At 40.1% G+C, this 11,521-nt stretch overlaps 1 protein-coding gene across 1 annotated transcript; it reads right to left on the reverse strand.

The window, feature by feature from the left end:
- Window positions 1-1,480: 1,480 nt before the first annotated feature.
- On the reverse strand, window positions 1,481-8,985 carry pln2 (phospholamban 2). The gene is made up of 3 exons (XM_085151953.1): window positions 8,669-8,985; window positions 8,440-8,507; window positions 1,481-3,417 (listed from the first exon to the last, which is right to left on the reverse strand). The coding sequence occupies exon 3, from the start codon at window positions 3,263-3,265 to the stop codon at window positions 3,104-3,106; it is 162 nt and encodes a 53-aa protein (XP_085008079.1). The 5' UTR covers window positions 3,266-3,417; window positions 8,440-8,507; window positions 8,669-8,985; the 3' UTR covers window positions 1,481-3,103.
- Between the last annotated feature and the right edge of the window lie 2,536 nt (window positions 8,986-11,521).

Below are 11,521 nucleotides of genomic sequence, written 5' to 3' on the forward strand. Positions count from 1 at the left end.
CTGAGTTGATGCTTTAATTTGTTCTTACATGTCCTGCCTCTTCCATTACACATTTTCTTGGCTAATATAAGATATTGTCTTTAAAATTTTAGCTTTTCAAAATGAATTGGGATTCCTTGGTAATATCAAGCAGCCATTGGAGACCCATAGAAACTGCAGAATCTGCAGAGAAATTGAAGTAAGTCTGACATCGGTCCAGTTACAGGTAAATACAACAAATGTGTTGCAGTTTGTAACAACTGAATTAAAAAGTAAATTAATGTCTCCCCTGTAATCTGTCACCTAATGATGTCTGTCTTGTCTTTTTTTTTGAAGTAAAAAATATATACCAGTAATAACAATAACAATATTTATTTATATTTATATTAATTTCTGTTGTATGTTACAAAACAGTAAAATTATGATTGTGAGATAAAAAGCTGTTGTTGTGCAATTCTTCTTTTAAGATTTGTGTTGAATCTACATCCGAGTATTAATGGTACTTTATTTGTACTCTGCACATATCTGAACTTGCAGTATTTGAGGATTTTGAAATACACAATTGAATATTGCCATTTTCTTAAATGAGATATTGCAGATATTTGTCTTTTCTGTTTCTATAAAAAAGAAAAAGTAATTTAGATCTTTTTACTTTTGTAAGCCACCAAATGAGGAACTTACCTTGGCTAGCTGCTAGCATGCACTGTATGCTAGGTTAGAAGAAGTTGGGGACAACTGCTCTTTACTTTTTTACTTATATAAACATGTCTTTTTATATTTGTTGTTATTCAACCTACATATGTAGATTTTTAAATGTCAACACTTTTTTCAGAGTCTTGTTTTTTTTTCAGTGGCCATGACAAAAGCTAGCAGATTTTGTTGCTAACACCATGCTCAAAACAATTGTTCGGCATATGGTGTTCAGATTTATGTTTTTTTGATTGACACTACAAGTAACTATGATCCAGTTAAGACAACAAATGGTGAAACAACTAAGAGAAAACTGGTCGAATGAGATTTTCAGAAGGCTTTTTCACCCAGGTATTTTTCAACATTACTGAAATTATTATGGAAATTATCCATCTATAAACATTAATATGCATATTCTCAATATGTTTTGGGGCTTAAAAGTCAAACATTGCTTCAGACTGTTTTTCACAATAATAACAATAATAATAATGAATTGAATAATGTAATGAGTGTTTTTAAGCATTACTGATAAATCAATGCATTTTTTCAATTTCTGAGTATTTGCTAAATAGAACATCTATAATAAACAAGTAAATGAAACAACATTTAATGTTTTTTAAATAGAATTCAATTCACATTTGGGTAAATAGTCCCTTGGCTGTGGGTGGCAGTGGAGATTTCTCGTATGTTCTGGTGATCACAGGTCAAGAGAAAACAAGCGCTTGGATATAAGCAGGCGTTCAAAGAGCTGTAAAACCAAAACAGTATGCACATGGACTCTACGGACAGATAAACACAAAGGATTTGTCACTTAAGTCAGACGCTACTTTTAATTGTTTTGACATGCAGTTTATTTGGTGTTCCACAGTTTAAAAATCAGGTGGCAGTTTTTCTAACGTACATACAAGACAACAAAAAAAACAACTAATTCATACTGTGCATCTCTTTTTTTTAAACATTTTTAGTCATAGTACGTTTCAAAAGCAATGACATGATTTTATAATTAGGTATTTTATTCCAGCGCAGAAAACAAACAGAGTCAGTAAAGAAAGTGGCACTACGTGTAATCACACCATGCAAAGTGAGCTTTCTTTCACAACTGATAGTGTACAGACTGCATGTACCTGTAAAGCAAACCTTTCACTGTCACTTTCAGACTGTGCTTCACACACACTCGTTAAAGGTCTGCAGTACTTAGAAACGTTCCTAAGTATCATTTTAAGTATGTTTATATATGTTTATTAAGAGTAAGAAACACACTGAATAAAATGGCAGACATGCTGCACCTTTGGGAGTGAGCTGACTGGCTCAGCATTATTAGTTCAGACAGTGATGACAGAGCTTCATTTTATAAATAACGCCATGTCGATTTAAGATATGTGTCAAATTTCTCAGCAGAATTGATGAAAAACAGGGTAAAAATAATTTTACATTTAAAATGATCCACCATGTCTTTTGTGATATAACCACTGGGCGGCGCCAGAGTTTGAAATTTCAATAGAATTGCAAATTTGTTCATTTTTTCATCTTCTTCTCTTCTGAAGACGTCCTCAGTGAAGAAATCTGAGTGTCAGTGATAGTGAAAGCAGTAGGTTTACAACTTTAGGCGAAAGCAGGTTTAGCAGCGTATGTAAGTGAATTGTAGCCTCCATGATTGGGTCTATGCCCATCTGCTGTAACTGTGGACCAATAAAGAGTGGCAACTACTCAACGGACATCACACATGGCAGCTTTTCTAGGGCAACAACATTACATTTTGAGGCGCGCTCATCTCAGACTTTCTCCCTGCTACCTTTTGCTAAACTTGTGTTGCTGAAAGCTTTTTTTTTTAACCAATAAGCAGTTTCAGGAAACCTCAGCGAAACCTCAGTGTTTTCCTGGTTTCTGTCAGCGGCACACCAAGAAAGACGTGAAAACGCTCATGGAAAAAAAAAGATTTCCAGCCTGTTTATCTTTCTGCTGGGGGGTTTGGGTTGGGCGGGGGTTTACAGGAAGTAAAGGGGGGCAGGCTTGTGGGAAATAGAAGTCAAACATTGGTGATGTATTGATATTTCAGCATCGCTGCACTTACTCGTGCTTATGCGTGCATGGCGGGAGTCGCTGTCCTCTGCAAGCGAGCGCAGTGTGAATCTGAACGAGCAGCAGGAAGAGGTGAAGGTTACAAACTGCTGGAGTCGGGTCACTTTTGATCATTCCCTTGAGACACAGACAGCGCAGCTGATTCCCGATCAGCTCCCACGTCACCCTTGAGCTTTGCTGTGAGTTGAGAGTTTGGCCAATGCCTCTGTGATCCTTCTCTGCGCCTTGCTGGTAAACGGGGTTAAGCTGATACATGCCAATTATATTATCGCTTCATATCTTTTTTTAAAAAATATATCTGCATGTATCAGTGAAACCCTCATCTTTGCCCAAACTCTCTCTCTGCACGTGTCTCTCAGCTGCTCAGCAGGACGATGATGTAGATGAGAAGCAGGCAGATGAGGATGAGGGTGAAGTTGACGAACAGCTCCTGCAGGTTCCTCTTGGCCTGCGGGTTCACCTCGATCTGAGACGCTCGGCGAATGGCCGATTTGGTCATGTGCTGAACGCGCTCCATGGAGGCCGGTTACAGTTTGATCCGCTCGATCGGGAGGCGAGGGAGTTCAGGTCAGGCTGCTGGGGCCTGTTGTTGTAGAGATGGCGGGGATGGGGAGGTGTTGATCTGAAGATGAGCTCGGGTCAGATGGCAGTCGCTTTATCTTCTCTTTTCTAGTGGCGAAATAAAAAAAGAAAGACTGTTAAACACACATGAAAAATGGGATTTCAGAATCACCCCAGGCCCTCGTCCCCTCATGTGACCTTTCCATATCAGCACTACAGAGTGTGATGATAAGACGGCTGCTCAAGAGGCGCCAGCTGAGGCCTGATGATGTGTTAAGCTGGAGTGTAGTCTGAGTGGCGGCAACACAACTGTCATGACCACAGTCCTGGGACATTTTTGTAAAGAGGGAAGAGTTTTTCATGACTTTATAAGATGTTTTGTCGTCCTTCTGTCATTACATCCCTGTCAGCTGGGGGTCGTAGATTGTAAGCAGGGTGCGTAAGCAGGAAATAAAAGCACATCACACAGTGCAGCTGCAGGCTCTCGACACTGGCTTAAATCCCCTTTTGTCATCTGATCTGTGACTTTCCCCAGATCAGAGGCACCATGACAAGCTTACCGTGCTCTCGCATTAGAGGCTCCTGCACACAGCGGAAAAAAAGAAAAATCTTCCCACTTGTGCATCGGCTGTGCCAAGTTCTTTTCTATATTTAACAAGATTAAAATCCACGCAGGCGCACCCCTGCTGGGTACATTGTACATTACATCCCGCATTACAAAAAGAAGCTCAGCAAATCTACACACAACTTAGGAACCTGCGAGCTTTGCTGCTAGAAGGTGTAGGTGTTAGGGTGCTAATCCAGGAGTTTGGAGGTCCTCTGTGCAGAGTTTGAAGTTTATCCTCAGGGTGGCGCTAAAGGAAATGTGCCCCATACTGCATATATTATGACTTACGCTTATGATACTTGAATTGCACTTTCAAACTCTAATGTGCCATTTTTATTTTAAAAAATCTTGTTTCCTTGTAAAAATAAAAAGGCAGCCATGGCTATTTTTAATCATTTCACTTTTGTTCCTTCCACCCCCGTAATCTTCCTCTGAGTCACTCATTATCACTTCACATGTTGACACTTGAGCACACAGTTTCTCAAACCCCACGGGTTAACTCTCCAGCTCGCTTAGACCTCACTGAAGTGGAGCGTAGAGTGTCTCTGGAAGGTTTGAGGGGTTTGATTTCTGGAGTGATCGACCGGTACACGGCTTTAAATGACCTGAGTGTGGAGGCGTACTGACAGAGTTCATTAATTCAGCGTATTAACCTGATTAAAGAGTCCATATGGTGTTTAATCAACACAATCAATCACTGTTACTCATAAATCCTTCAAAGTCTCTGTATGTCCTCGAACAAATGCACCACGAATGATCAGAAAGTAATCATGCTGAACTTTTCCTGTCATCTGTTTATGAGTTTTCTTCTTTTCTTCCACCCCACAGAAGCAGCCAGCGAAACTCCTCTTTCTATCAGTGTGAAGAGATTTAACTACGCATTGAACCCCTGACATATATTGATATGAGAGAACGAGGAGTGGTTTCAACAGTGCGTCTCTTTATCTACGTGATAAAATAATGCTGCTGTAGTAAATGAAAGAAATCTGTCTGTGCTTAGACAAATCTGGTCCTCAGGCCTTATGTTTGACACCCATGATTTAGAGCGTTTGCGTTCAGTCTGGACTTTTAAACTCATTAGATTCTAAATATTTTGCTCCACATAGAAGAAGCCTTTGACTTTATCAGCCGTGGAGCTTCAGGGTGGCCTGAAAGGGACAGGCTGAAAGTCCTGTTTGGTTTGGGTCAACAGGTGGCGCTCTTTCAGCTCATTATTTGTGGTTAAGGGCTATTGTTTTGAGGTATTTTCTGTAAGCACGACACCTCAAAATGTTTTGTATTCATGCTGGTAAAACGTTGTATGGGTGTAGAGCGGGGTCATGTCGTCCACTGAGGTCTTCAAGGTCAACTCAAAGATTTATTGGTCGAAAATCGACAAAAAGCCTTAAAACTTACTGAAAACGTACTGATTCTTACAAGTCAACATATAAAAAGTTCAGTATAAAGATTTAAAATGTCTTGTCACATTTGACCTCTGACCTCTTCTTCAGGGTCAGCAGATTGATCTGAAGGTCAAAGTGCTAATAATGCTAAATAGAACTATTGAAAATGACAGAAAGCTTTCAGACTGACACAACTGTGCTTTTAGAGTACAGTTGATACAGGTTATAAAATAACTCTTTAAATACATGTGCAATCCTCCTGAATAAGTATTATGTTTGGCGTTTCTTTTTTAAACCAAATAAACTTTTTTTTCACTTCGTATTTATCACTAAAAAGTCAATTTTTACTAAACAGTAAAACGAAATCTACACATATCTGTGTATTTCCTCAGCTCCATCTAGTGGTCTGCAGACAAACTGCTTGGACTAAAGCAATCAAGAAAAATCTTTGCTTGTGCGTCTTCTGCACAGACAGTTTGTATTCTGGGCTTCCCTCTGACAGCAGCTCAAACTACACCTAAAGAAATTAATATTCATCCTTCCCGGTGTTTGCCTGCCCGGCTCTGTTCCTCTCAATCATCCTGTGCCCGAGGTCACGAGCCTTCCACTTCCACTCATCTTTCTCTCCTCCTTGCCTCCTTTTCTCACTTTTTATAGGAGAAATTGGCATTTTTGTGCAGCTTGTAGTTTGACCTTTGAGGTGAAATTACATTCACTCTGTATGTCAGTCTGCACACCGCGTGTCTGATAACAAGCGAGCCACCGCCAGGCCAGGCTGTGCTTTTCTTTCTTGTGTCTAGAGTGCAAATAACCCTCATTTGCACTGCATGAAATGAATGAAAATGAAACGTTGACAGTAGATATAAAGCTTTTTTGGCCCACATAGGCACACCTACATCCTGATGCAGTGCGTTCATCTATTTTCTTATTTTCAGCAAACTCTTTACTCGTCATCGTTTCCTACTTTGCTTCTTAGGCTGTTTATACGTCTCATAGGGCCACACAGGCTCAGCTGTTCCTCTCTCAGAGATTAATCCACACTACTATTCCCAAAATAAAAGAGTGAAATGGGAATATGATGGAATCAAGTGGCTTAGAGCCAAATGTGTCACAGGAAACATGGCCTAGCTAACTTCACAAACACCTTTATTTAGGTTGAAGCTGTGGCCTTTATTTCAGTGGTAATTCTGTAGTTTGATGGAGCCACTGTGTCAGCCCCAAAAGGGCTACTGATTAAACCTGAGGGATTATAATATTTACTAATAAGCTCCCAGGCTTCTAAAAGTGTCGGTGATAAAGGATCATTAGCTGAATGCTATCTTGTGTCCTAAAAAAGTCAATAATCTCAAAGCAACTCCAGATGGATTCAATTTCAAATTATTCCAACAATTCAAACAAACAAACAAAAAAAGAGTCTAGGTCAACTGTAATTTCCCATCTTAGCCACATCCTGTAATATGGAGAAGGCCCCAAAAAGTAAGCAGTAGATCATTTGGGTGATATTATTTTTCCTCCTGCAGTTTCAGTAAAGCAGGTTAGGAAATGAACCCAAACAGAATCTGTTTTTATTCTGCTGCTGCTACTTTTAAAATGTATCTAATAGGCCTCATGCAAAAACACAGTCCATTTAATCATTTGATTGTATTTACCGTGCAAAGCTCGAGGAGAAGCCTGTTTTTATTTTTAGATTATTACCGTTAAAGTGCAGATTGCTCCTCTGGGCTGCTGAAAGGACCGCGTTGTCCTATAAACACAATCAGCTGTTGTTAGCCGTTCTTGCCAAGCATTCGATTTCTCCAGTGTGACCAACACAGAAGTGGAAAATAATGGTGCTGATGTTACTGGTAAAAAAGTTTTTAGAGATGGAAACAGTTTATAAATAAACTGAAATTTTTCTCCTGTGAGTTTTGTCGTCGTGTGCCAGATCGCGCAGGTACATGCACGCCACTTTCCACTTTCTGCCCACTTTAGAGTCTAAAGTAACACTAAAAATAAGTCATTAGCGATGCTTTTTGTCTGGTTGGCATTTCCTCTTACAAAAATGATTGACAGCTGTGAAGTATGTAGGTTAGACAGATGCACGGGCTTACTGATGTTGACCTGCTACTCTAATTGGGTCATGGCGAGCTGCGCCCACTCTTTGATAGCAGCTGTTGGGAGCCAATACCTCACATAAATCACTTTAAATTTGGGGGCATATATATATATTACTCTAAAACATTAAATAGATATAGTGTCTGAATATAGGCGTAATTATACGTCTATTAAAACAACAACATAATGTCAAAAAATTTAAGGACTTTATCATAAATATACATATGTAACAATATATACATGTGTAAACTTGCATTGTATAGCATGATATAAACATAGTTAGTTTCACAGTCTTAAATATAATTGATTTCTTTTTTTACCAACTGTTTTTTGTATTTGTCACATGTCAGAAAAAATCTTACCACCCACTTCTTTCTAGTGTTGCCTTTTTATGCGTAACTCGCTCCATGTACTGTATCTCCTTGAGAGGTCATTGTGAAGTAAACATGCATCTAAAAGTAGCTTAAAAATCTTCCTCTTATTATTTTTTAATAGAAAGGCAGCTAGAAATAGAATAAGATTATCAAATGGAGCAAAAACAAAGAAAAAAGAAATACAGTGAATTCTCCTGGACCACACTGGGAAATATTGTATATCGTACTGTAGCATTAAGTATTATTGAGAGAGTTGATTTGACTCCTGAGTGCTTTTAAATGGAATCATGTGTTTGAGATAGGAATGTAAGAAGCTGGGATAAGTGTTTATCCCTCTGGGAGTTTTAGCCCAGTCCCTGTTCCCCCTGCTTCTTTCTTACTTTACTGTAAGTGAGCAGTGACTTTATAAGAAGCAGTGATTCACATCGTGATAACATAAAACATCTCCTGTAACCGTTTAACTTCTGCAAGTACAAATGTCCTTTATGACCCCAACCAGTTAAGTACCTGACTCAAATAACTAATCTCAGCTACCAATAATAATACGTTTTAATGACTCTTCTTATCACAAGATTTACCCTACTGGGCTTTTATCCTGTCTGCATCATCATTTATCATCATCGACTCTCTGTCAGCCTTCCTAAAGAGCAGCTCAGAGGATGCTGGCTCTTACCTGTCAGATGAGAAGAGAGCTGGTTGGAGTTTGAGAGAGAAATGTCAGATATGCCGTCCTCTCCAAGGCTGTAAACACAGTGAGAGATGGAGAGAGAGGGAGGGAGGGAGGGGAGAAATAAAGGAGAGAGAGAGAAAGAGGCAGGACATCCCAGCAAAGATTTCAAGAGAGTGGGATACCAAATTTGTATTAGGGCTTCTGAATTATACATGCAGCCACCGGCACGTACCGCTGCATTTCAGGGTTCAAGTTTGGGTGAGAGTTCTGAAAGCTGAGATTGTGAGGTCATTCCCTCGTTTAAAACAACTCAGTCATATACACAGACGTTACAATATGTTTTGTTTCTGGCTCCGTAATAGATCCAGTATTACTGTTCGTTTAAGAGTTTTCAGGGATAGCATGGTAATGCTCTTAAGCTCTCTGGGCTGAATGGCTAACGTATTAGCCACACTCCTAGAGCAGATTTCTTTTCTGGGAAAAGTTTTTGGGAAATGCGGAAAATTTACTGATGCACTGTGCCCATCTGAGAAGAAAGAGATGCTTTATGTGTTACTGCCGTGCCACTTTATCCTTTGTTTAATGCATTAATGACGTGGCTGCTGGGAGGGGCCAAACACGTCCCTGCGATCACTTGAAATCTGGCTTCCGATCAAATACCACACCTAGACCATCCTATTGTCTTCATTATCCTGGCAGCCTGATATACACTTGGCACATGTGTTGTACTTTTTGAACAGCTGATGACACCTCTAAATTTACAGTATGCATTTGGCCATGACCACATCATTGAAGAGCCCGGGTATTGATCCTCCGGGACCTTGAAATTGTTGAAGCAGCCACGGGAAAGTTTATTTCTCTTCTATTTCTTAACTCGCTAACTTTGTCTTTTGCAGCTGGTGGAGAACAAAAAACAGATTTGTTTGCCTGGATGTGAATTTAATGTGTCACAGTAATACTTGTGAAAGCTAGTCTGCTTATCAGATCCATTCATTTTGAAGTTATTTTAAATCCGTTAGCTGTGAAGTTGGGACTACCTGACATTGTATGAATTTCATTAAAAAAAGTATTTTTATCATTTTGTGTGTGTGTTTGCGAAGTGTGTGAAGTCCTGGACAGCATCCTCCACTTTGGAGAAATCAGTCGAGACAAGGTTTCAAAAAGAAGTCTGTAAACAGTAAAAATAACCCCCCCCCCCCCCCCCCCCCCCCCCCCCGCTGTGTCCCAGAAAGCATTGCATCTGCCTTATATGGGGAATCAGCATGTAAACAGGCTGTCAGTCACGTCCTGGGAAGTCTGCTTTGTTGATGTTGCTGGTCTCTACTCCACACGGATACACACTTCAAACAGTCCGAGAACACGGGTAAGCAGATAGTTCTATCTTTTATGACAGCTGTATTTTTCCCAAACATGAAGTGGAACCTTGATCCTCCCTCTGGGAGACAGCTCCACTGTTTCAGGAACATTTGTAAATAGAAAATTAACATAATAATAAAATAATATTAGCCGAGAGTCAAAAGCACAGTCAGAACTGTTCAGATGAAGAAGAATTTGTTGTGCACGAAATCATAAGAAAAGGAAGTTTAGCAAGAAAACAGACTGAAATGAAATCTAAGGAGTAGTTGACATGCTGTACTTGGGACATTATTTCCTGATACATTCTGAAATCCAAAATTAGCCATTTATCCTGGGACTAAATGTGTCCAGATGTTGTTGAATGTACAGATTATGAGTGTTCTTAACAGATTGTTTTTAAGCCTGCTTGTCGTGAGTCATGTGGGGATAGTAACCTCTGAAAGTCTTTGGTTAGAACCATTTAACCTGCAGGACTGTCTGGAGGCACCTGGGACATCCTTTGCTACCTTGGATGAAAACTTTTGGTGACCCTGATATCGTAACAGTGGAGAAAACTTGTCAAACAGTCAAAAATTATGACTGTCATCTAGGGATGGGTATCGTTTAGGTTTTATCCGATACCGGTGCCAAACCGGTACTTTTGAAACGGTGCTTAAAGAATGGAGAACACAAAATTGGTCCAAAAACCTCTCATGTTCATCTGTTTTTTTGTAAAAAGATAACAATGTTAGCCTTTTCTGCAGCTATAGGGCATATATGGTATCACTCTTGGCTGGAAGCAGTGCTTAAACAATGGAAAAAACACAAACTTTGTCCAAAAACCTCTCATGTTTAACTGTTTTCCACTTTTTCTTTGGTCATTTTAGCCTTTTTGGCCAGGGTGAAGGGAGTATCTGCCATCAAACAAGAAGACAGCTGCATGTAGCTATGATGGTGTTTGCTAGTTCACCTTACATGCATTAATGTAATAACGTGGTTAGCCTACTCAACGTAAATTACACACAAACAACATTAAGCTACTCACGCAGAGAAGAACGGCTGCTGCTGCATCATCATCCTCATCATTTCTGCTACACTGGCAGGGCTAGGGGCCAGGACTCTCCTCTTCGGGTTTTTGGGGGATGTTGCTAACTCCGGTCCGATAACAGGCACCACACCCGCAGTAGATGTGCTCAATGTGAGGTCTCGCAGCAAGCTATCAAATACGGCGCATTTCTCGGCTTTTAAAATAACGCTATGCGTCACCAGGTGTTTCATCAGATTTGAGGTGTTACCTCCTTTGACAGTATCACAGTATCAGATTAAAGCACTTGTTGCAGCTGCTGAGTTTGCATCTTTTGCTGTGAAGTACAGCCAGACTTTGACCGCTTCGCCTTGGGCAATTTTAATCTGTAGCTCTGCTCTAAAAGAACGTACGTACCTGGACCCGCCTACTATCCTCGGAAACATAAAATGATTGGCTAGAATCTAAAGTGTATCACATCTCAGAAAAAAAAAGCCGGTGCCATCATGGCACCGGATACCGGTACCCATCCCTACTGTCGTCTCTAAAAGGCAGTCTGGGAAATATCAGGTGGAGAAAGCGGCTGCGCTGACCGCAACGGTGACGGGAAATTTTCAGAAGAGCTGATTGTTTTTTAAAGCCAGTAGCCAGATGATAATGCACTGTCCAGCAGCTGTAGATAGATAAACGGCTGGTTGTCAGAACTATAATGGTGCAAAGTAATAT

The sequence above is a fragment of the Neolamprologus multifasciatus genome, chromosome 23 (assembly GCF_963576455.1).
Source record: "Neolamprologus multifasciatus chromosome 23, fNeoMul1.2, whole genome shotgun sequence".
Classification (NCBI taxonomy): domain Eukaryota; kingdom Metazoa; phylum Chordata; class Actinopteri; order Cichliformes; family Cichlidae; genus Neolamprologus; species Neolamprologus multifasciatus.

Excerpts from the sequence above, each read along its gene's own strand:
- pln2 (XM_085151953.1), bottom strand. The coding sequence starts at position 3,265 with ATGGAGCGCGTTCAGCACATGACCAAATCGGCCATTCGCCGAGCGTCT.